Source organism: Vigna unguiculata, chromosome 8 (genome assembly GCF_004118075.2).
Source record: "Vigna unguiculata cultivar IT97K-499-35 chromosome 8, ASM411807v1, whole genome shotgun sequence".
Lineage (NCBI taxonomy): Eukaryota > Viridiplantae > Streptophyta > Magnoliopsida > Fabales > Fabaceae > Vigna > Vigna unguiculata.
This window is the reverse complement of record NC_040286.1, coordinates 29,498,512-29,524,722: the sequence shown is the minus strand read 5'-3', so window position 1 is coordinate 29,524,722 and position 26,211 is coordinate 29,498,512. Positions and strand designations below refer to the sequence as shown.

At 32.7% G+C, this 26,211-nt stretch overlaps 4 protein-coding genes across 8 annotated transcripts; all 4 read left to right on the top strand.

Annotated features, from left to right (window-relative positions):
* The first annotated feature begins 2,353 nt into the window (after nucleotides 1-2,353).
* LOC114193954 (exocyst complex component EXO70B1-like) lies at nucleotides 2,354-4,841 on the top strand. Of its 3 annotated transcripts, XM_028083960.1 has the most exons (3): nucleotides 2,354-2,481; nucleotides 2,575-2,691; nucleotides 3,043-4,841. In XM_028083960.1, the coding sequence occupies exons 2-3, from the start codon at nucleotides 2,605-2,607 to the stop codon at nucleotides 4,780-4,782; spliced, it is 1,827 nt and encodes a 608-aa protein (XP_027939761.1). In that variant the 5' UTR covers nucleotides 2,354-2,481; nucleotides 2,575-2,604; the 3' UTR covers nucleotides 4,783-4,841. The 3 variants fall into 3 exon arrangements, with proteins under 3 accessions (XP_027939761.1, XP_027939762.1, XP_027939760.1); XM_028083961.1 differs by lacking the exon at nucleotides 2,575-2,691; XM_028083959.1 differs by having other exon boundaries at nucleotides 2,575-4,841.
* Nucleotides 4,842-10,502: 5,661 nt separating this feature from the next.
* Nucleotides 10,503-12,876, top strand: LOC114195504 (exocyst complex component EXO70B1-like). The gene is made up of 2 exons (XM_028085995.1): nucleotides 10,503-10,724; nucleotides 11,158-12,876. The coding sequence occupies exons 1-2, from the start codon at nucleotides 10,706-10,708 to the stop codon at nucleotides 12,240-12,242; spliced, it is 1,104 nt and encodes a 367-aa protein (XP_027941796.1). The 5' UTR covers nucleotides 10,503-10,705; the 3' UTR covers nucleotides 12,243-12,876.
* A 4,927-nt stretch (nucleotides 12,877-17,803) lies between these two features.
* LOC114195564 lies at nucleotides 17,804-21,635 on the top strand. 3 transcript variants are annotated; one of them, XM_028086079.1, is made up of 3 exons: nucleotides 17,804-17,906; nucleotides 18,074-18,211; nucleotides 18,305-21,635. In XM_028086079.1, the coding sequence occupies exon 3, from the start codon at nucleotides 18,327-18,329 to the stop codon at nucleotides 21,219-21,221; it is 2,895 nt and encodes a 964-aa protein (XP_027941880.1). In that variant the 5' UTR covers nucleotides 17,804-17,906; nucleotides 18,074-18,211; nucleotides 18,305-18,326; the 3' UTR covers nucleotides 21,222-21,635. The 3 variants fall into 3 exon arrangements, with proteins under 3 accessions (XP_027941880.1, XP_027941881.1, XP_027941882.1); XM_028086080.1 differs by having other exon boundaries at nucleotides 18,074-18,215; XM_028086081.1 differs by lacking the exon at nucleotides 18,074-18,211.
* A 2,390-nt stretch (nucleotides 21,636-24,025) lies between these two features.
* LOC114195078 lies at nucleotides 24,026-25,782 on the top strand. Its single transcript, XM_028085472.1, has 2 exons — nucleotides 24,026-25,377; nucleotides 25,764-25,782. The coding sequence occupies exons 1-2, from the start codon at nucleotides 24,026-24,028 to the stop codon at nucleotides 25,780-25,782; spliced, it is 1,371 nt and encodes a 456-aa protein (XP_027941273.1).
* The last annotated feature ends 429 nt before the right edge of the window (nucleotides 25,783-26,211 follow it).

The window sequence follows — 26,211 nt, the reverse complement described above, 5'->3', positions numbered from 1 at the left end:
AGTCATAGAGTAGCAAACCAATTTGATGTATTTGCATGCTCTGTTTTGATATTAAACTTGATAAATAAAAGACATATACATTAAATCATATTCTTTCCAACTTCAACCAGAATTACTCTCAACTTAAAAATTGATAATTGAGCATCAAATTATAATAACATTGTACTTGAAAACATAACAATAAAGGAAGCAAATATTTGTCTAGAAAATGATTATGATTACATTGGTTAATATGTCTATACAATGTTCACTATCATACTACTACTGAAGTTCTAAAGTTCTAAATAATACATCCAACTTGAGTTCAAAATCAAAGTTGAGATGCCACGAAGACCTGTAAAAAGAATTGAATGATATATAAATATGTGAAGCTTAAAAATAGTATATACCATATAATTGAACAAAAAATTGATGAAGAGAGTATACATGGAAATCATGTTCAAAGTATTGGCTGATCATCCAAGTGTTCGTCATAATGAGGATGCCCTTGATTGGTACCGATGGAACTGTTTGCAGACTATTTTTCCAAGACCAAGGCTAATTGTTGTCGAATGAGCTTCATTTCTTCCTGTATTATGGCACAATGTCTTTTTGTTACAGCCAACTCTTGCTCAAGCCTTTCATTATGACGTGCACGTTCATCCTTTGTATGGGATAAGAAAGGTTGAGTGAGGGATGTGACACCAGGTTGAATGTTCGCTCCCAGGTCACCAGTGCCATAAACTCGACCTCGACTCTTCCCTCTAGCAACTTCTTTCAAACATTGAAGTCTTGTTGATGTGCTCAAATACCTTTTTGGTCCCAATTTTTGTCAATTTTGTTCAATTTGGTCCTTTTTTGCTAACATCGTTTAAATCATTAACGACCATGAACAATGACTGTCATGTGTCACTTCATTATTTTTTTGATTTTTTAATTTAATTTTATTTTTTCTAAATGTACACATGTCAACCTAGCAATGTGACATGTGTCAGAGTCAATGTTTTATATTCAATTTAGTTCTATATTTGTTATTTTTGTTTAATTCTGTCCTTATCAAAGATGAAACCAAATTTAATTTTTATATAAAAGTTAGAATGATTTGAATTTTAATATATTATGTAAAAATATTTAATAAAAAATGTGAATTTTAATATAAAAATTAAATTTGGTTTCAATTTAGAAAGAGACTAAATTAAACAAAAATAACTAATATAGAGACTAAATTAAATACAAAACATTTACTTTGACACGTGGCACGCTGTTGGGTTGACACATGGACATTTAAAAAAAATAAAAAAAAAATCACGAGGTGACATGTGGCAGTTACTGTTCATGGCCATTAATTATTTAAACGGTGTCAGCATAAAAAAACTAAATTAAATAAAATTGATGAAAATTAGGACATATTTTAGCACAAACAAAATTAGGACTGATTTGACAAAATTTGAGAAAAATTGGGACCAAGATATTTTAACCTTTTTTTTATACTTATTAAGTTATATTAAAATAATGTAAAATAAATAATAGAAGAAATATTATTAAAATATTCAAGAACGAAGGAAAAAATATTATTAGAGGAAAAAAAGAAATATTATTATAAAAAAAGAAATATTATTAGAAAAATAATAAAATATATTATAAATTCTCAATTCTCAACTTATCGTAGAACTTTAAAAATAATATGATAATTTATAATATATTTTATCATTTTCTGGATAATATTTCTTTTATTTCTCTTTAAATATAATTTTCCATTCTTTCTTTAATTTTTTAATAATACATCTTCCATTATTTATTTTATGATATTTTAATACAACTTATTAAATATAAAAAAATTAGGCATATGTGATAATAGAACAAAATTTATCATTTCATCTAAAGAATAAAAAATAGGAAAAGTCGTAGACTTTATTTCAAAGGAGTCGTATACAACGATCTCGATTTATATGTTGAAGAAATCGTGAATTATGATTTTCTGTTTCAAGTCGTCCAACTAACATACAATTTTATTTTTTTAATAAAAAATAAAATATTCCACTATATTAATACTAATATCATATTTAAGTCGTATTTGCTGCGTACAAATTTAATAAAGTCGTACTCTTGAATTTGTAATAAGTATGATACGACTTTCTCATATCAGTAATTTTTTTAATATTATGTAATTATCAAATATAAATTATACAAGGTAAAAAAAAACGGTAAAAAAATGTAGCATTGTTAGGAAAGGAAGAGTTTATAAAGAATTGAAAAAAATTAGAATATAATTGTGACTCGAAAAAGAATGTGAGTATTTAACACTTTTTATTTCCGATTTCTCTTGTTAAACTTTGTCCATCCACAAATCTTCATTTATTATTTTCGACTCAAGAGCTTTATGAAGTCTCTAACATACATTCGAATGGAGGAGTCTCCTGACAACGTTCACAGTCTAGAGGCGTTTTTCTCCGAAAGTTCGTAGAATCCCCCAACTGATAACGTGCGGGGTCTATATGACAAGTGAGTATAATAGCGTAAGAATTTTTTAGTTTAAATTCACCTTTTACTTCCTTTAGTTTATGAACATAAAAGATTTTAGTTTTTGTCATAAAGTTTTCATCACTGGGCTTCTCTCGTCCAAAAATGGACACTCTCTGTTTGTGGTGGGTGAATGGTTGGATGCAAACCTTCATACTCAATCAAATACTGAGATGGCTGAAGAAACCAAAGGTAGTGAGACTTGTATGTCTTGTTTCATCTGTCGTTGGACTGTTCTGTTATGCACTCAGTTCCTCTTTTAACCATTTACTGGGAAGCTGGAGCTGGTGGAAGATGCTTCTTTATATTCTTTTCAGTTCAATCACTTGCCTTGCCGTCTTGTTCACACCGGCAAGGTCGAGCTCCTCCTCACACCGGTTGGAATTTCATTTTGCATTTTTGGTTCTAACAGTCACTTCTCTTTATTCCTTTTTGTTTGATAATGTGGTGAAGGGTAAACCAGATGCATACAGCCTGATCTCTTGCGCTGCTTTTGCTACCATGTCGCTTGGATTGTCTAATCTTACTCAATTTGGATTTCAGATCGATTTGCTATATTTCTTCTGTGGAGGTCTAACAGTACAACTCATGAAAATCAAACTGTGGTTAGTCGTCGTTGGAGGGGGCTTCAGTTATTCCCTCCTTCAGCTTCGTGACTATCCGAGCGACAGACAAGGGGAGAATCTTCAGCTCCAAGTCCAAAATCAAGTAATCATTCAAGTTGATGATTCGGGGAGTGTTAGTAGTAGCAGTCCTGTTACCATGTCACAACAAGCTAATGCTGATGTTGAAAGTACTCTTGGTACCTCACCAGAAGATGGGGATTTCAGATTCCAAGATCATCTACTCACTCAAAGCAATTCACCCTCACAAGATGGAAGTGTTGATGATGTTCTTATCATCCAACAACAACTCATGAATTGTGTAAAGGAGCTTGAGAAGGAGAATCAGAGGCTTGTTCCCATGGTTTGTAGCCACGTGGAGAAATACCTTAAAGTCGTGTTTGATTCCAAAGAAGTACCACATCCTGACGTAAACTTGGTGATGGATGCACTTCCATCGGGAATTATGGGACGCCTTAAGGAAAACGTGAAGCTGATGGTGGAAGCAGGTTTTACAGAGGAATGCAGCGACATCTACAGCAAATGGCGAAGGGAGTTTTTAAAACAGTGTCTGCAGGCACTTAGGTTGCAATTTGAAACGCCCAACAATGAGGACGTTGAGAAGTGGTTAAAAACGTGCAAGGCAGCTGGGAAAATACTTTTTCCCAATGAAAGGAGACTCTGTGATTACCTCTTTTCCAGGTTCTCCGTCGCTGCTGCGGATGTCTCCTTCGAAAAAGTTTGCAAGGAACTGACGATTAATGTAGTGAATTTTGCCGATACTACCATAACAACTGGGACCTATTTGCCGAATCTTTTGTTCAACATCGTCCCTAAAATGTCGGAATCATTGGGCGAGCTGATACAGGACTTCATCTCACCGGCTTTGTTTGACAAATTGTCGTTTGTAGATGATATTGAAGATGTTCGGCAAAGATTGGCTACCGTAAACAGGGTGGGGAATATTATTTACCATACTACTGTGCAGGCACCTGTTACCGACGGAGGGCTTCATCTGATTACAAAGGAAGTAATGAAACATATCCTTGGATTTTGTGATTTTAAGTTAGAGCCGGCTGCCCTATCTTATCGCGTCAGAATTGCTTCCTTTTGGGTGGTGATAGGAAAAATGGTTGAGTTGTTAGAGAGCGAATTGGAAGTCAAGTCTAAAGACTACTACGCTGACCCCGCATTGGGCTTTGTTTTTATGCTCAATAATCTTAACTACATAGCCCAAAAGACGAAGTTTTTGAAAATGGATGATGATTGGTTTCGACGAAACAGGGCAAAGGTACAGCAAAAGCGCAACTTGTATCTAAGAAGGTCGTGGAACAAGATTGTGGAGTTTTTGAAGATTGGGAAAAATGAGTCGGCGGAAGCTGATGTGGTAGCGGAGTTGATGAAAGAAAAGCTGCATTTGTTCAACCTGCATTTTGAGGAGACATGCACAACACAATCTACATGGACTGTCTCTGATATGCAACTGAAGCGACGAATAATAAAATCCATAGAAGAGTTTTTGTTGCCACAATATGGAAAGTTTTGTGACAGGTTTCGAGTTGTTTTTGGTAATCAAGCTTATCATTATATTAAGTTTGGATTTCTAGACATTCAAAATTGTCTCAACCATTTGTTTCTTCTAGATGAGGAGATGAATACGAAAGACAAGAAAAACATATGAAATTTGTTTGTAAAAATTTTGAATACAAAATTACACTATCACAAGTGCAGTTTATAAAATGCGTTTTATTGTTTTTCTTTAATGCTTAGTTAGTATCTCATTTAAACCTTCTAATTTCTTTCATTTTTCCTTTATATTTATCAATAGTCATTTCATGTTGAAAGTCGGTCAATTCAAAATATATAGTAAGTGTAAGGTTAAATTGTGCATTAAAAAATACTTTGAAATTAACCTGTAATAATTATTTGTGGTAACAATGATACTTTGTTAAAACTCAATAATGACATTCAACCTTGTCACTTACTCGGTAATAATTATTTGTGGCAATAACAATGACATTCAACCTTGTCACTTACTCGTAATATTCTTCTCACCACTTTTATATTTTTCCTAGTTAAAACGTAACAGCATTTAATAGAAGCAGTATTTTTTTACATATATTGGTAATTCTTGACAAATTTACGTGGGTACGATACTTGAATTTTACTTTTTAAACACTCAGTACACTAACTGGAATTGACTGGAAGCTGATTGGTATCTTTCCCAAACCTGTATGTGAAGATTTTAGTTTACTATAAAACTGTCTTTTATCACATGAAACATTTTATTTGTGATTTGTTAAAAATAATGTTTACATTGATTTTTATAGAATATAAAGACTAAATATTTTATTATTTAATTTAAAAACGAAACACAAATTTTATAATACTTTAGGGATGAAAAACATATATCTCTTTCATTATGAATATAAATATATGTTTAAAATTTAAGAAACTTTATATGTAATGTAAAAAAATTAAATATTACTTATTAAAAAAAAAGAAGCTTACAAATAGACCTGAAAAATATATGATAGGTGTAATTCAAAAAAGAATGAGTATTTATTTATTTTTAATTTTTAATTTTTAGTTTTTCTTCTTAAACTTTGTCCCTTTTAAAAGAAATAGTGGTCCATCGACCTCATGGATAAGGAGAAAAGAAAAACTATACAAAAATATATCTTTCAATCTTTTTATATTTATCGAATACTTAATAAAATATATTATTTTAATTTTTATAAATGATAAATTTCAATTTATTTTAAATACAAATGTTATTTTGTTAATATTAAATAAAAAATATGATATTTATGTATCATTATCTAATAAATTATCTAATAAATAATACGTCTAAATAGTAATTTCACAAAATAATATTTTTATGGTTAAAATACTTTTTTTTGTTCCAATTTTCGTCAATTTTTGTCAAATAAGTTATAATTTTGGTGTTGTGTTCAAATAGGTCCCAATTTTTGTCAATTTTGTTCAATTGAGTCTTTTTTTATTAACACCGTTTAAATCATTAACGATCATAAACAGTAATCGTTATGTGTCACTTCGTGGTTTTTTGAATATAAAAAACAATACAAAATATTAATAGTTTTGATTTTACATTCAAATATTAAAAAAAAAAATTACAGTGTTAATTTGTCCCGATCCACTTAATCTTCTTATATCATTTGATATATCACTTCCATAATCAAATGTCTTTAATAACTAATATATAATAATGTTTGATTTGTATAAATGTAGATAAGAATATAAGAAGTTGAAATGATAAAGATATAATGAGTGACTAATCTTGGAGTTACTGAATTTCATATCACATTAAATAATTGTTTTAATGTTTTTTATTAGAACCTTTAGTAGAATAACTTCTACAGCAAATGTTTGGAAAATTTTGATTGTAAACAGTACTAAAGTTACGTGCAGGAGTTATTATGATATGAAAAAGTCTACTAAGACATCTCGATGTGGTTTTTTCTTCTTCTCTTGTTTTTGTGGCGCTTGATGACCGACCACCTTGATAACAACATCAAAAATTGACTTCACGTTCTGCAATTAATTACATTGACAATAAGTCATTTGCAGAAAATTCTCAGAAATAACAGTGACTTACTATATTTATCTACAAAAGTGGCAAATATTATCTTCTCAAGCATAGCTTTATTTTTAATTTGCTAAGATATGCTTTTGATTTCATAATAAAGTGGACAGGAAATGCCAAATTTCAGTTAAATTAATTTAACATTTATCTTATGATATTTTATGATATTTTTATAACCGTAAATTGGTTTGACATATATTTTGTGAAATATCTAAATCTAATAAATTATTTGATATTATTTTTTAGAAACATATCTTATTGATAAATAATGTGCCGTAATTTATGGTACATTTAATTAAATATTTTATCAAATTATATTAAATTATTTCAAGAAATTATTGATAATTACAGTATTGGTTATGAAATGTCTGATATATTTTTTTTTTATTTGAAAATCCATGATTAAAATATTATTTTATGAAATGATCGTGTAGAAATATTTCTTATTGGAAGTGTAATGATTACTTCCTTTTCACAAAGATAATGATATTTCAACAAAAGTTTTTGATAAGTATTTGACAAAGGTGACGTGGCAGCGATTTTTATTAAATTTTAATAACGAAATGGTTAGTTCACACGTGCAGCGGAAAGAGAAACTAAAATGAAATTAAATGTCAGTTAAAGAGAGAAAGTGAAGAGAGAAAAGGGGGAAAGTGAGGCCGGGGGGTTGCGAAGTGAGAAAGTGAAGAGAGAAAAGGGAGAAAGTGAGCCCACCGAAGTTTGTGGTTCAGTGAAAGTGAGATTCCGGTAACAATTTCGCCGGGGGGGTGGAGGATAGTTATCAGTGAAAGCGAGAAAGATAGAGAGCAAGAGGAATAAAGCGAGAACAAGAATGAGAGAGTGATCGGAGTTAAGCATTGCAGATTAGTGGTGAATAATTGCAGTCATTGACGTCGTTTGGGTGGGTTACCGAGGCAGTCGTAGAAGAAGTCGTCGACGACAAGGAATTCGTCATCCCGAACGTACACAACTGTATAAACAGCTAACGCCGATGTGGGTAGTAAGGACGCTGTATGTGGGGAGTTGAAGCAAAGTTTTTTGAACAAAACTGCAGGACAAACCAATAAACCTAATTAAAATGTGGTAAATACGTTATTCTTATTTCATTACTTAAGAAAAATATTCGTATGCATAACCCAATTCCAATTCAAATAATTAAATGGGAGTAGTAGCCTCACTAGACCCCAAGTATAAACCTGATAGAAAAGCGGGGAGTAACTCGCAACTATGTGGGGAGTACACATGAACTTTTGCAATACTGCTTCAACATTGAATAAACACTATTCTTAAGTCGCCTTTTTCAACCATTGACCATCAAGTAACTCAATCACGAGGTCTAATGGACTAATTAAAATTGAATTAACGGAAGTATGTGGATTTAATATGTGCACACAACTGTATAAACAGCTGACGCCGATGTGGGGAGTAAGGACGCTGTATGTGGGGAGTTGAAGCGAAGTTTTTTGAACAAAACTGCAGGACAAACCAATAAACCTAATTAAAATGTGGTAAATACGTTATTCTTATTTCATGACTTAAGAAAAATATTTGTATGCATAACCCAATTCTAATTCAATTAATTTAGTGGGAGTGTACCCTCACAGAACCCCAACTATAAACGTGATAGAAAAGCGGGGAGTAACTCGCAACTATGTGGGGAGTACACATGAACTTTTGCAATACTGCTTCAACATTGAACTAACACTATTCTTAAGTCGCCGTTTTCGAGCATTGACCATCAAGTAACTCAATCACGAAGTCTAATGGACCAATTAAATTTGAATTAAGTGAAGTATGTGGATTTAATATGTGCACACAATTTTATAAACAGCTCACGCAGATGTGGGTAGTAAGGACGCTGTTTGTGGGGAGTTGCACCGAAGTTTTTTGAACAAAGCTACAAGACAAACCAATAAACTTATTTAAAATTTGGTAAATACGTTATTCGTATTTCATTCGTTAAGAAACATATTCGTTTGCATAACCCAATTCCAATTCAATTAATTTAGTGGGAGTGTAGCCTCAGAGGACCCCAAGTAAAAACCTGTTACAAAAAAGGGGAGTTACTCGCCCCTATGTGGGGAGTACAATCGAACTTTTTCAATATTGCTTCCTCGTTGAATAAAAACTCTTCTTAAATCGCCTTATTCGAGTAATGACCATGATGTAACTCAATGACGAAGTCAATCACGAAGTCCAGTACACCAATTAACATTGCATTCGCTAAATTTTGTGCTTTTTCAACTACACAAACCGGTAAAAAATATTTGACGCAGATATGGGGACTTATGCATACATATGTGGGGAGTAAAGGCAAACTTTTTTAACAAAACTGCAGAAAAAGCGAACACAATTAATATAATGTGTAAACACATCATTTGTGTTTGATTTAGCCCAACAAATATTCCTTTCCATTATCCAATCCCAATTCAAGTAATTTGGTGGGAGTGTAGACTTACTAGAGGCCAAATTCAAATATGTAATGGTAAGTGGGGAGTTAAGTGCAACTACTTGGGGAGTGGAGTTCAACTTAATCAGTACTGCTTGCATATTGTACACAACTTATTTAAATCTCCTTATTGGAGCATAAACAATTATGCAAATTATTGACGAAGTCCAAACCTCCAATTAACACTGCTTTCACTGAATTTTGTGTTTTTTAAACTCCACAATCATGTGTAAAACATGTCACACAGATGTGGGGAGTTATGCATATATGTTTGGGGAGTTTGGGCAAACTTTACTAAGAAAGCTGCAAAAAAAAACCAATACAATGATTTTAAATTTAGTAAATACATCAATAATATTCGATTCAGTCAGACATATATTGCTTACAATGACCACATTTTAATTAGGTTTATTGGTTTGTCCTGCAGTTTTGTTCAAAAAACTTTGCTTCAACTCCCCATATACAACGTCCTTACTACCCACATCGGCGTAAGCTGTTTATACAGTTGTGTACGCTCGGGATGATGAATTCCTTGTCGTCGACGACTTCTTCTACGACTTGCCTCCGGTAACCCACCCAAACGGCGTCAATGAATGCAATTATCCACCACTAATCTACAATGCTTAACTCCGATCACTCTCTCATTCTCGTTCTCGCTTTATCCCTCTTGCTCTCTATCTTTCTCGCTTTCACTGATAACTATCCTCCACCCCCCCCCCCCCCCCGGCGAAATGGTTGCCGGAATCTCACTTTCACTGAACCACAAACTCCGACGGGCTCACTTTCTCCCTTTGCTCTCTTCACTTTCTCTCTCTAATTGACATTTAATTTCATTTTGGTTTCTCTTTCCGCTGCACGTGTGAACTAACCATTTCGTAATTAAAATTAAAAAAAAACCGCTGCCACATCACCTTTGTCAAAAACTTTTGTTAAAATATCATTATCCTTTCACAAATCATCTCGATATTTTTAAAGTGGTGGTATGTTAAGGATATGATATTTTGACAATTTTTTTTTATAAAATTTGACAAAATTAACTTTTTAGCGTATAATAAACTTTTTTTTTCAAATTATATTAAACATTTCTTTCATCGAGACTGTGTGAAGTATATATTATTAAAAATTTGTCAACAAAAGTTTATTGAAAAAATAATTTTCCATATGTTAATATCATTAAAAGTAAAAGAAATTGGCATTACAATCTAGAATAATAAGATTTTAATTATATTTATTAATATTAAAAAAACTATTAAATGAGTATATTTTTTTGAAAAAAGTTTCTTTTGACATTCTCTTTAAAAATACATTCATTAGAAAATCATTTTCCTAAAACAAACGTGTCAAATATCACCATCTACTTACTTCCCTGAAGTGTCAAAAGTAGAAACGATGTCAAACTAGAACTCTGTCCCCGACCCTAGATCTGCGTGTGGGGTCTATATGACTCAGTCAGTGATCTATAGTTTTAAATTCACTACATGAAGCTCTGTGTTTGTGGTGGGTGAATTGTTGGATGAATACCATGGCCATGCTCAGCCAAATTCTGCGATGGATGAAAAAACCAAAGGTACTCAGACTTCTATCTCTCGCTTCAACTGTTGTTGGACTCATCTGTTATGCATTCAGTTCCTTTCTAAACCATTTGCTGGGAAACTGGAGCTGCTGGAAGATCTTTCTTTATATTGTTTTCAGTTTCATTGTTTGCCTTGCCGTATTGTTCGCACCGGCAAGGTCGAGCTTCACCTCTCTCCGCTTGGAATCTCATTTGGCATTTCTGTTTCTCATAATCACTTCTGTTTATTCCTTTTTTTGGGATAACGTGGTGAAGGGTAAACCTGATGCATACAGTCTCATTTCTTGTGCGGCTTTTGCTACCATGTCGCTTAGCTTGTCAAATCTCACTCAATTTGGATTCCAAATTGATCTACTATATTTCTTCTGCGGAGCTCTAACAATACAACTCATGAAGATCCAATTGTGGTTACTCATTGTTTGAGCAGGTTTCACTTATTCCCTCCTCCAGCTTCGAGACTATCCGTGTGACACAGCAGAGGAGAATCTTCAGCTCCAGGAACAAAATCAATTCGTAATCATTCAACTTGATGACACAGAGAGTGATGATATCATCAAGTCACAACAAGATAATTCTGATGTTGATAGTACTCTAGCTACCTCACCAGAAGATGAGGATCTTAGGCTTCGAGACCATCTACTCACTCAAAGCGATTCACATCCACAAGATGCTGATCTTATCATCAAACAACAACTCATGAATTGTATGAAGGAGCTTGAGAAGGAGAATGAGAGGCTTGTTCCCATGGTTTGTAGTCACGTGGAAAAATACCTTAAAGCCGCGTTTGACTCCAGAGAAGTACCGGACCCTGACTTCAACTTGGTGATGGATGCACTTCCATCGGGAATTATGAGGCGCCTTAAGGAAAACGTGAAGCTGATGGTGGATGCAGGTTTCATGGACGAATGCATCGACATTTACAGCAAATCGCGAAAAGAGTTTGTAGAACAGTGTCTACGGCCACTTGGGTTGCAATTTGAAAAGCCCAACAATGAGGACGTTGAAAAGTGGTCAAAGACGTGGAAGGCTGTTGGGAAGATACTGTTTCCCAATGAAAGGGGACTCTGCAGTTACATCTTTTCAGGGATACATGACGCTGCGGGTGTCTCCGCCGTCGAGAAAGTTTGCAAGAAACTTACGACTGGTCTACTGAGTTTTGCCGATACCACCATAACAGCCGACAACTATTTGCCGAATCTTTTGTCCTACATGGTCCCTAAAATGTCGGAGACATTGGGCGAGGTGGTACGAGAGGTCATCTCACCGACTTCGGATCACGAGTTGTCTATTGTTGATGATATTCAAGATGTTCGGCAAAGTTTGGGTATGCTAAAGCAGTCGAGGGATAGTATTTACCCTAATAATGATATTCAAGACGTTCGGCAAAAATTGGCTATGCTAAACAAGATTGGGGGGAATCTTATTTACCCTAATAAGAAGAAGGCAGGTCTCGTAGATGGAGGGTTTCATTTAATGACTAATTTGCTGAAGAAGAAGATACGGAAATTGTAGGATTTATTTTTGGATATTTAATAATTATTATTGAATTGTATTTGAATATTAAAAAAAAAAGACCAAATCAATAAAATAAAGTTATTAGTAAAATAAATATTAATTATTGAAAAATGGTTGTACGAGGCCTACCAAAGGAAGGGATCTTCATGGGTGCTTTTGTCAAGTGAATAGTAGCAAGGAGCATGAAATATTGGCCCAAGGAGACCTGAATACCATCGCAGGAGGGTTTGTTGGTATGCCTAGAAGGTATTGGCTCTATCGTCAAAGCCCAGGACCAGATCGCCCACTGTCTGTTTATTCAACGACGATCTTGTCGACGTATGCATGCATGATAATGACCGCATCGTCGTCTCATTCATCATGTGTAGTAGGTGGGTTCACCGAATTCTAGTCGATCAGGAAGTTCGGTGAATGTAATGATCTGGGACGTATTTGTGGACCTGAACATCCCTCTGGACAAACTAAAACCTTTTGAGGGAGTCTTTGTAAGATTCTCAGGTGTTAACATGTATAAGTCATGGGATACATCGAACTCATGACAACCTTTGGGGAAGAAGATACAACACAAATGTTGTTGATAAAATAGGGCCTTTCATCTTACAATTTTTTGTTGGGGTGACCGACTCTTAAAAAGGCGCAATTACTAAGGTGGTTAATTATTGATTTTGACATTAATATAAATAGAGATGTCAAAAAAATCTGTATATACGGGTATCGATTAAATTTGCAATAAATAGAAAATGAATATTGAAATAGATACCCGCAGGTAACATGTATGAGTATTTGTTATACCCGCATGTTAATGGGGTGGGTACGGGTATCATAATATCCATAACCGTGAATATTTGTATCCACTATACTCTAATTTAAATTAAAAAAAATTATTAAAACATCAATCCATTGATTTTGAATGGGTTATTTTTTATCAATTGATTTTAAAAAATTTCTATTTATTTGTAAACAGTCATTCAATACTATTTAAACGAGTTATTTTTATTTTGTCTGAAATTTATAAAGGTTATGCATTGTATTTTTATTTGAATTTATTGCTAAATTCTTTTATTAAATATTAAATATTTCTTTTATAAATATCTGCGGGTATTCGTGAATATTAACAAGATATGCAGATACCCGCACAATATAGATACAAGTACGAGACAAATAACAGGTAGAGTACAGAGAAACTACTACCCATATCATATCCTCCATGTTGACATTTGGGTATAAATGCATTTCTCTTGTGCTAATACAACAAATTACACTAAAAGTTTAATGTGCCAAAATATCAATATATTGTGAAAATCATTAATATATTTTAAAACACACAATATACCCATAAATAAATGTAAATATAGTGTCATCATATAAATAAAGAAAACACATACTAGTTTATTAAATGAAATACTTGAATATAAAAGATAATTATAATTTGTAAACGATGTAACTATGATTACCGTCTACTTTAGAAATACAATGCCAAAAAGTTAAATTTAATTTTTTAATTTTTGTTAAATTCATTTCTCACACTATATGCATATCAATTAAAAAGTATTATTAATAACATCAAAATAATAATAATAATATATAAAATAAATTAATATAAAAAAACAACGCACGAATTTCAAACTAGTTGTTAAAAATTAGGATATAAGTGTAATTCGAAAAATAATGTGAGTATTTAACCTTTTTTTTTTCAGTTTATCTGGTTAGACTTTGTCCTTACAGACAATCTTCATTTATTTTGTTCAAATCAACACATTTATGAAGACGTTAACAATTCTAGTTGACAGTCTCCTCACAACCTTCGTCCACAAGTATTTTTCTCTGCAATTTCGTGGAATCCCTCAACAGATAACGTGTGGGGTCTCGATGAATCAGTGAGTTTAACAGTGTAGGACTGGCATAATAAATTCACCTTTTTTTTTTTTTTCACATGAGAAAATTTTTACTTTTTCATAAAGTTTTCATCACAGTGGGGTTTTCTCTCATCCAAAGATGGACGCTCTCGGTTTCTTTAAGTTATGTTGCTTGATTAATTTGATTAATTTTGTTTTAAAATAAGTTTCTTGGTTAACATTTCAAGGTAATGAAACCAAGGTAATGATAATTTTTTTTGTACGAAACTATAAAGGTGACTTTCCTATGTCTCATCCATCATAGATAATATTTAAATTTGTAGTATATTAATATGTCTTTTATACGGTAAAAAATATTACAAATTATGATACCTTTTTAGTTTAGGTTAGGGCTGGACAAAATAAATCAAATTTAACTGAACTATCAAAAACTGCACTGAACTAAAAAACAGTTCGCATGAACTGCACTGAACTAAAAAACAATTCGCATGAACTGCACTGAACTGAAAAACAGTTCGGACGAACTGAACTGTTTTTCTTAAAAATAAACTGGACTGAACTGCACTACACTGAACTGCACTATGATATAAACTGAACTGTTTTATGAACTGCACTATTTTTTAATTGAACTGCACTATTTTTTAACTGAACTGCACTATTCTTGAACTGAACTGCACTTATTTTTAACTTAACTACACTAATTTTGAACCATTTTTGAACCGAACTGCACTGATTTTGAATAAACTTCACTATTTTTGAACCGAATTGTACTATTTTTGAACCGAATTGCATTGATTTTTGAACTGAATTGCATTATTTTTGAACTGAATTACACTATTTTGAACCGAATTGCACTAATTACATATGATTGTAATACATAATAATAATATAAAGTTTATAATTTGAAAGTGCTTAGGAAATAATAATTGAAATATGCATCATACTTCAATACACCAAAATCAAAATATTTATACATCTTAATACACAAGACATAGGTTTTCCGGTAGGTTCTCCCATAAACAACATCAAAATGTTGATACATCTTAATACATCTTCAATCATCTAAATTAATTGCACTTGAAGGTCCCACTTCGTCTTGAGAAGTTATATCTACCAAAAAAAAAATATTTCATCATTTTTGAAAACTTAAAATAAATTTAAAAATATCAACTAAAAAGTATATAAAGTTTTCATATAAACTCACCTTGCTCAAATTCATCAAGCTCTTTAGGATCTCATTAAAATAAATTTCACAGGAAATATGAATTTTTTTTAATAAAAATTTTAAATTAAAAAATTGAAAAAATGATTAAAATATTATTTTACGAAGTTGTTAAGTATGTGTATTTTCTTTTGAGCGTCGATATATCACTTCTCTTCCACAAATCATCTAAATTTCCTTCTTCCAATTGAATACGCTTCATGAATTGAGAGTAACCTTCATAATCCACAATATCTTTGAAAGATCATGGAAATCTCCTCCACTTGGGTATATGATACTAAGCGAGTGTTGTAAAATCCTAAAAAATAGTATTTTAGAAGTGATAGTGGTTTAAAAATTGTAAGACTCGATTATTTTAATATTAAAAATGTTTTAGTATAAATAGAGTTCTTATAAACGAGTTTCATTATTTTAAAACACATCATCTCTCTAGAAATCACTTTTTTAGAGCTTTCTGACTTCTCTCTAAAAGTTTTGTCTTTCCGGTCGTCTGATTGAAGAATCGAGACCGTAGGATTGATAATCTCGGTGAGCTCTTCAATTTGGACCGATCAGTTTTTCCGTTCGTGTAAGTTAAGTTTCCGTTGTCTTTTTTATCTTTTTCTGTTTTCTGTTGCATGTAAGCACTCTACCGCTTGCATGTGTCGTTTCATTTATCAATATGAGTCTCCGCTGATCAGTGATCATAATGGTATGTCCTAATCGTTCTTGGGATGTTTTTATATGTAGATAGAGCATCCTGTGTATTTAATTCGGTCTTGATGTTCGTTATTTTTTTTTATCAATTTGATCCTAATTTTTTTTTTAAATTGAGCAATTTTTTCCTTCTTCAAATTGAGACTAAATTTAATTTTTAGACCCTTAACATAATATAAAATAATATAACTTATTAGTATATTGTTTATGTAATTTTTAACCTCTTAAATTTTTAAACCAATGGTGTTATTCTCCGCTTTTAAATTTTTTGTTCTAATTTTAAAGCTTTTCTAGTCCTAAACAAAAAATATTTAATAAAAATGTGAATTTTAAAAAAAATTCAGTATAAAATTCATATAAAAATGAAATTTGGTTTCAATTTGGGAAAGAATAAAATTCCTCAATTTAAAAAAAAATAATTGGGATCAAATTGAAAAAAGAACAATGAATGTCAAAACTAAATTAAATACAAAAAACTTATTTTGACACGTGACATGATATTTGCTTGACACGTGGATATTTTTTTTTAAAACAAAAAGAAATTCAAAAACTTTTGATAAGTGTAACACTTACACCAGGTTAAAGTTAAGTAGAGAATACATGACTTCTAGTTTTAAACAAATTGAAACTCCTTTCTATATGCAACTTCAAATTTTGGTTTTGAGTTAAAGTAGTGGATAATAGAAATCATGTTCTTTCTTCGCAACTTTTATATAAATTCAAATTAAAGATGAAATCATACATACGGAACATAATTTCAATAGAAAAAGTCGTACACACTCACTACAACTCACTCACAAGTACAAATTTTGTAATCTATCTATTTTGATAAAAATAGTGTAAGATTATTAGCGGTGACAAATTGAGTTAATTCGGACCGACATGTTCTTGGTTTACAAAAATGGAATAAATTAGCAATTGAAAGATAATTTTCTAAACTTAGCATGAGGTAAATTTGACGATTAGAAGTATAACAATTATGTGGAATGTTAAAAAAAGGAATGTCATTACACAAAAACCAAAGGAGTTTATCAAGACAAGTCCAAATCTTGAATGTCTAATACAAACATTGTTTCAAGAATTAGTATTTTGAAAAACTGTATTTGTACTAGTGCTAAAAGAAATTGGATTACAATTAGTCTTGTGAAAAAAATTATAAGAAATAACATGAACAATCATCCAATAAGATTACCACTGTCAATATTCCAACATCTTCTAGATAAAAAAAGAAAAAGATTTTTAAGAAAGGTATACGCCAATAAAACATTGAGAGGCAAAACATTAAAATTGAATTAAGGTATATAAAAAGTATTATGAAACACCAATGTAAGCGAAAGTTGAGCAAGGTCATAGTGATGAAAAAACAATTGTGAGAGGTTACAGTGGTGTTCTGATTCAAAAGAAAACTAGGTGATATTATGGTCTCATATTATTTATTTAATTTTTTTTATACACAATATGTTTTTAATCATCTCTTCAAATTTTGTTGGGTTCTCATTTTTAATAATCTCTCGTTAAACTTTGTCATTCCACAAATCATCTTTTGTTAATTTTTTTTTGAATTAAACACGCGTCATGATGTCTATTAACATATCCCTTCTTATACCCATCACTATTTGTGTTATACAAGGTGGTTTTATGAGTTATATACGAAAGAAATTTGACTTGTTAATCAAAAGATTAATTAATATAATTTTTTTTTTTGTCATTTTCGGTTTCTCTTATTAAACTTTGTCTTTCTACAAGTCATCCTTATCTGCTATTTTTTCAATTGAACACGCTCAGGGAAATCTCTAATATTTGACTCTTAATCTTCACAGTCCACAAGTATTTTTCTCGGAAAGTTCATCGAAACCCCACTGATACGTTTGGGGTCTATATGATTCGGTGAGTCTTCTTGTGTAGGAAGTTTTTAGTTTAAATTCCTTTTTTTCCTTTAGTTTTTTAACATGAAATTTTAGTTTTCATAAAGTGTTAATTACAAATATGATTTTCCATTTTCTAAAATTGAACAATTTTTTGTTTGACCGTTAATATAAATTAGTATTTTGCAGAACAAAAATTGCACACTGGATTTGCGACGCTAGAAAATAGATGAAGACAATTCTCTTAATATTTGTCGTGCTAGAAAAAACAACTTAGATTTCATTTAAGTACTTCGGAGTGAGTTCTATGAAGATGAAGTTGGCATTGTAGGTCGAAAAGTTTTTTTTTTTCTTTTGTTATTTTCTTTTGGTTTTCTTTTACGCGAAATCTTCATTACCTTGAGTGATTTCTCTCATCAGGCTCTCTGTTCGTGGTGGGTGAATGGCTGAAACCTTGCTCTCTTACTTGAGAAAGAATCCAATGGCCATGCTCAGCAAAATTCTGAGATGGCTGAAGAAACCAAAGGTATGGAGAATTGTATCTCTTGCTTCATCTGTTGTTGGACTGCTCTGTTATGCGCTCAGTTCCTCTTTCAAACATTTGCTGGGAAACTGGAGCTGGTGGAAGATGCTTCTTTATATTGTTTTCAGTTTTATCATTTGTTTAGCCGTCTTGTTCACACCGGCAAGGTCAAGTTCCATCTCTTTCCGGCTGGAATCTCATTTGGCATTTCTGGTTCTTATAACCACGTCTGTTTGTTCCTTCTTGTTTGATAAAATGGTGAAGGGTAAACCAGATGCATACAGCGTCATCTCTTGGGCTGCTTTTGCAACCATGTCGCCTGGCTTGTCAAATCTCACTCAATTTGGATTCCAGATCGATCTACTATATTTCTTCTGCGGAGGTCTAACCGTACAACTCATGAAGATCAAATTGTGGTTAGTCACAGTTGGAGGGGGTTTCAGTTATTTCCTCCTCCAACTTCGTCACCATCCGAGCGACACAGACGGAGAGAACCTTCGGCTCCAGGACCAAAATCAAGTAATCATTCAAGTTAATGATTCAGGGATTGCTTTACTCACTCAAAGCAATTCACCTTCACAAGATGGAAGCGTTGATGATGGTTTTATCATAGGACAACAGCTCATAAATTGTATAGAGGAGCTTGAGAAGGAGAATGAGATGCTTGTTCCCATGTTTTGTAGACACATAGAGAAATACCTTACAAAGGTATTAATTGACCCTGAAGGAGTACCGAATCCTGACGTCAACTTGGTGATGGATGCACTTCCATCGGAAACTATGAGGCGCCTTAAGGAAATCCTGAAGCTGGTGGTGGATGCAGGTTTCATGGACGAATGCATCGACATTTACAGCAAATCGCGAAAAGGGTTTGTAGAACATTGTCAGCGGAAACTTTGGTTGCAAATTACAGCAGAAATAGATTATGTGAACATTATAAACTGGTTAGACACGTGCAAGGTAGCTGAGAAGATACTGTTTCCCATTGAAAGGAGACTCTGCGATTACCTCTTTTCAGGGTTCTCTGTCGCTGCGGATGTCTCCTTCGACAAGGTTTGCGAGGAACTGACGATTGGTCTACTGAGGTTGGCCAATACCACCATAGCAAACGGGAGCTATTTGTCAGATCTTTTGCTCGACTTCTTCCCTAAGATGTCGAAGTCATTGGGCGAGCTGGTCCTGAAGTTCACTTCAGAGACGTCGTTAGTGGATGATATTCATGACGTTCGACAAAGATTAGCTATGATAAACAACTTTATGCTTATTTACACTAATAATGTGCAGGCACCTTTTACCGACGGAGGGATTCATATATTTACTATGGAAGCAATGGACTACATCCATTCGATAACAAAGCAGAGAGCTGACCGATCTGATAGCGTCAGAAATTTTTTATTTTGGGTGATGATAGGAAGGATGATTGAGTTGTTAGAGAGCGAGTTGGTAGCCAAGTCCGAAAACTACTACCCAGACCCCGCATTGGGCCATGTTTTTTTGATCAATAATCTCAGCTACATAGAACAAAAGACGCGTGATTTGAAATTGAACAACGATTGGTTTCGACAAAACGCAGCAAAGGTGGAACAATACTGCAACGTGCAACGAAGAAGGATGTCACAACAAGCCAATGCTGATGTTGATAGTACTCTTGGTACCTCACCAGAAGATGGGGATTTTAGATTTCGAGGCCATTTACTCACTCAAAGTAGTTCACATTCACAAGATGATGTTCTTATCATCCAACAACTCATGAATTGTGTAAAGGAGCTTGAGAAAGAGAATCTGATGCTTGTTCGCATAGTTTGTAGTCACGTGGACAAATACCTTAAAACCGTGTTTGATTCCAAAGAAGTACCGGATCCCGATATTAACTTGGTGCTGGATTCACATCCACCGGAAAGTATGAGGCGCCTTAAGGAAAGCGTGAAGCTGATGGTGAATGCCGGTTTCATGGAGGAATGCAGCGACATTTACGGCAAATGGCGAAGGGAGTTTCTAGAACAGTGTCTGCTGGCACTTGGGTTGCAATTTCAAACGCCCAACAATAAGGACGTTGAGAAGTGGTTAACAACGTGCATGGCAGCTGTGAATATACTGTTTCCCAATGAAAAGAGACTCTGCAGTTACATCTTTTCAGGGATATATGACGCTGCGGTTGTCTCCTTCTTCGATAAGGTATTGTTTCCTAAGGAAAATAGACTCTGCTCTTACCTCTTTTCAGATTTCTTTGTCACTGTATATGTCTACTTCGAGAAGGTTTGCATGGAACTGACGATTAGTCTACTGAGTTTTGCCGATACCACCATAACAACGGGCAGCTATTCCCGGAATCTTTTGTTCAACATCGTCCCCAAAATGTCGGAGTCATTGGACGAACTGCTACTGGAGTTCACCTCACATATCTTTTTCCACAAACCGTCATTCTTACGTGATCTTGAAGACATTAAACAAATACTGGATATGCTAAACAGGTTTAGGGATATTATTTACCCTGATAATGCGTCGGCACCTGTTACCGACGGTGGGCTTCATCTGATTATTGCGGAAGCAATGAACTACATCCATACAATTTGTAAAGGTAAGATAAGACAGAGGGCTGACCAAACTTTCGGAAATTCTTCATTTTGGGTGGTGATAGGAAGGATGATTGAATTGTTAGAGAGCGAGTTGGAAGCCAAGTCTAAAGACTACTACGCTGACACCGCATTGGGCTATGTTTTTATGATGAATACTCTCAATTACATAGAACAAAAGATGCATGATTTGAAATTGGACGATGATTGGTTTCGACAAAACACAGCAAAGGTGGAATAAAACTGCAACCTCTATCTAACAAGTTCCTGGGATAAGGTGGTGGAATTTTTGAAGGTTGAGACAAATGACTCCGCGGAAGCTGATGTGGTAGCGGAGTTAATGAAAAGGAAACTGCATTTGTTCAACATGTACTTTGAGGAGACATGCACAATTCAATCTACATGGACCGTCTCTAATAAGCGACTGAAGGAACGAATAATAAAATCCATAGAGGATTTTTTGTTGCCACAATATGGAAAATTTTGTGACAGGTTTCGAGTTGTTTTTGGTAATCAGGCTTATCATTATATTAAGTTTGGATTTCTAGACATTCAAAATTCTCTCAGCCATTTGTTTCTTCTTGACGAGGAGATCAATACGGAAGACAAGAAAAACATATGAAGTTTGCAAATATTTACAATACAAAATTTCATTGTCGCAAGTGCAGTTCATAAAATGCGTTTTATTGTTTTTCTTTAATATTTAGTTAGTATCTACTTTAAACCATCTAATTTTTAACATTTTGTGTGATGGTTCTTTTATATTTGTCAAGAGTCACTTGTCGTCCATAGAAACTACTTTGGAGTTAACTCATAATAACTTTTTGTAGCAACAATAACACTTTGTTTGCTTATCTTTCGTCTTCTTTTTTTTTTCTAATGTTTTTTGAGAATATATATATATATATATATATATATATATATATATATATATAATTGTTTTCAAAAACTAGATTCAACTATGTCTTTCAACGACACGAAATTATCATTTTAAAAGTGTAAATGTTTTGAAAATAATCAAAACTTTAACATGGTAGTTTCTTAGTTTCTTTTGAACCATCATTGAGAGAAAAACAATGATAATTTTACATTGAATTGTCATTAAAAGGGATGTTTTAACAATAATTGACCAATATTTTGAGAAAAATTCAACATTTTGATTATGTGCTAAAAATCTTATATACAATGTTTAATCTCGATAACAGATCATAAAACACACCTCTTTTGTTTTGCATGAGTTTAGTATATAGTCTCATGCTTTTGTACCTTTTTTTTTTTTTTACAGTATTTTCTCTCATGTAGAGATGTATATTATTATATTTTGGAATGTTAATCTAATCAAAATTCCAAATTTTCATAATGACGCGTAACATTATGATGTTAAAAAATATTAATACTAAATTGATATCAAACTAATTTATTTTAAATACAATGATTCTTATCTTTGAAAATAACACGAATAATGATATTGTGAAATTTAAATAGAAAAATGTTACTAAACAAATATAGTTGAAATTGAAAACAAGTGCCTAAATGATATACCCCGTGTGTTTATCTGCATTTTTTATTTTATCTGCATGATTTGAAAACAACCTCCAATCCTCCACCATCCTCTTAATGTCTAATGGTTGATCCTTAATTATTGAAAGGTTGAAATAAATGTCAAAATTACTCTAGTCAAAAATAGATAATGACAAAAATATTTAGTTATAAAATTCATTCTTATTTGATAATATTTTATTATATTTTAAAAATTAAAAACTATTACAAAATATATTATATTTTAATAATTGAAAATTATATAAAAAAGTATTTAAAATACTTTTAAAATTTTTTGAAATTATAAAAATATTTATTAATTATTTTTCCTTCATACGATAACTAATATTTCAATTATCTATTTTATTTAAAATCATTTTTTATTTACTTTTTTTTAATACAGAAAATATTTGACCTTCCACTTATAATCTACCTGTGTAAACAGAGACTACACAGAGGATGTACCAGTGTCCACAAAAGCAACTAGGTATGGTAGGAAAAATTTCTAAACATTTCTACAAGTTGAAAAAGAAAATTTACTTTTGAAAAATTATCTTTTTGACAATTTTTTTTTGATAAAATTGACAAATTTTTTATAAATAAAATTAAAATAAGTTAACATTTTATTTTTTAATTAAACTAAAATAATAAATTAATTTTTTTTACCTAAATAAATAATTTATCAAACTTATAAAAAAAACTTTGTTAACCTATAATTTCTTTTACTTTTACTCTAGTAAAAAATAGGCAGTAGAAAAGAGCACCAAGAAAATAAAGGAGTGAGGTAAGCAAAGAAACCTTGGTAGGAACCCACTAACTCAAAAAAAAAAAAAAAAAACCGCTCCAATTATTCCGATTATAGCAGCCACCAATGTTTCTAGCAGCATTTGATATTCCTACAACAACAAGAAAGTCTTCATTATAAGAAATCTAATTGTAAATCACACAGAAAAGTATTTTTCCAGCTCTCAACCTAAAAACCAATTCAAAAACCCGAAAATGCTTACATCATAAAAATGCTCTCAGAAGGGTCAATAAGGGAACACATTTTCATGTTCCCTGTTTGTAATTACTATTTTGAAGGATATTTACTTCACGGGGTCATTGAAATTTAGTTAAATATTTTTTATTTGTTTTTGGTATTTAAATATTATCATTTTGAGTAAAATAGGATGATTTCGTTTGTCTTTCAAAATTCTCTTTTTAAACTTTCTCCATCCACAAATCTTCATTCATTTTTTTCCAACTCAACACAACACGCTTCATGAAAGTCCCTAACTTTTGAAATGAGGAGTCTCCTGGCAACGTTCACAGTCCACAGACATATTTTCTCCGACAGTTCGAGGAATCCCCAAAGAAATAACGTGTGGGGTCTGCACGACTCACTGAGTGTAACTGTGTAAGAATATTTTAGTTGAAGTTCACTTTTTTTTTATCTATAGTTTTTTGAACATGAAATTTTAGTTTTTTATAAAGCTTTCATCACTGGGTTTCTCTCGTCCAAAAATGGAGGTTCTCTGTTTGTGGTGGGTGAATGGTTGGATGCAAACCTTGCTCATACTCAAGCAAATTCTGAGATGGCTGAAGAAACCAAAGGTACTGAAACTTCTATGTCTTGCTTCATCTGTTGTTGGACTGCTCTGTTATGCACTCAGTTCCTCTTTCAACCGTTTACTGGGAAGCTGGAGCTGGTGGAAGATGCTTCTTTATATTCTTTTCAGTTCAATCACTTGCCTTGCCGTCTTGTTCACACCGGCAAGGTCGAGCTCCTGCTCTCACCGGTTAGAAGTTCATTTGGCATTTTTGGTTCTAGTAACCACTTCTGTTTATTCCTTCTTCTTTGATAACGTAGTGAAGGGTAAACCAGATGCATACAGTCTGATCTCTTGTGCTGCTTTTGCTACCATGTCGCTTGGCTTGTCAAATCTTACTCAATTTGAATTCCACATCGATCTGCTATATTTCTTCTGCGGAGGTCTAACAGTACAACTCATGAAGATCAAATTGTGGTTAGTCATTGTTGGAGGGGGCTTCAGTTATTCCCTCCTTCGTCTTCGTGACTATCCGAGCGACACGCAAGGGGAGAATCTTCAGCTGCAAGTCCAAAACCAGGTAATCATTCAAGTTGATGATTCAGGGAGACTTAGTAATAGCAGTCATGATATGATGTCACAACAAGCTAATGATGTTGATAGTACTGTAGACACCCCACCACAAGATGAAGATCTTAGATTCCAAGACCATATACTCACTCAAAGCAATTCACCTTCACAAGATGGAAGCGTTGGCTATGGTCTTATCATCGAACAACAACTAATGAATTGTATAAAAGATCTCGAGAAGGAGAATCAGATGCTTGTTCCCATGGTCTGTAGTTACGTGGAAAAATACCTTAAAGCCGTGTGTGACTCCAAAGAAGTACCGTATGGTGACGTCAATTTGGTGATGGATGCACTTCCATCTGAAGTTATGAGGCGCCTTAAGGAAACCATGGAGCTGATGGTGAATGCCGGTTTCATGGAGGAATGCAGCAACATTTACAGCAAATGGCGCAGGGAGTTTCTAGAACAGTGTCTGCGAGCACTTGGGTTGCAATTTGAAACGCCCAATAACGAGGACGTTGAGAAGTGGTTGAAAACGTGTAAGGCAGCTGTGAATATACTGTTTCCCAATGAAAATAGACTCTGCAATTACCTCTTTTCGGGTATCCCTGTCGCTGCTGCGAATGTTTCCATTAATAAGGTTTGCAAGGAAGTGATTATTGGTCTAGTGAGTTTTGCCGATACCATCATGACAACTGGGAATTTGCCGAATCTTTTGTTCAACATCGTCCCTAAAATGTCGGAGTCATTTGTCGAGTTGTCACGGGAGTTCACATGGATATTTTTTTTGAAATTAAAAAAATTAAAACAAATTAAAAAAATTAAAAAGGAAAATAAAAAAAAATCAAAAAAGCCAGAAACTAACACATGGCATGTATTGTTCAAAAACGTTAACTATTTAAACACTATTAGTGAAAAGAACCAAATTGACCACAATTTGACGAAAATGAGGATCTAATTGAACACAAAACGAAAATAGGAACCAAATTGAATAAAAACAACAAAAATAGGGACCAAATGTATATTTAAGCCTAAGTTTAATTACTAATTTAGTCTCAAATTGAAGGTTTTTTTGTATTTTAGGGTCTCTTTCAATTCAAATTTTTAAAAATGGGTCTCTGACTTTTTTTTTTGTAATATAGGGACAAGACAACATTATAAGTGAAGTCGTTCTGTCTTCTATCGGTTTCTATTTTTTTTAAAAAAAAACAAAGTCGTCTTTATGCAAGACTGTTTCCGTTCAGTAAAAAGTGAAGTTGTCAGGACACATGACGACTTCATTTTTGAATTTTTTTTAAGTTGCAGGTTTATTTATTTTTATTTTTTGTATAATTCTCTCTTTAAAGTCAAAATAGCATATACATGTGTTATTTTTTTCATTCAAAATTTTAGGATGCTTTTGACGCAGAACCAGTGTTAATGATTGAGTGTGGGACTTTGAAAATGGAAATAAATTTGAAGTCAAATCAGTCCAACAATTCACATATTAATGTGATTTAATTAATGTGATTTAATTAGATGTTAAATCAAATAAAAAAGTTTTTGGGTAAGAACTGAATAATTGAAACCGTGCTTTTGATAATAGAAAAA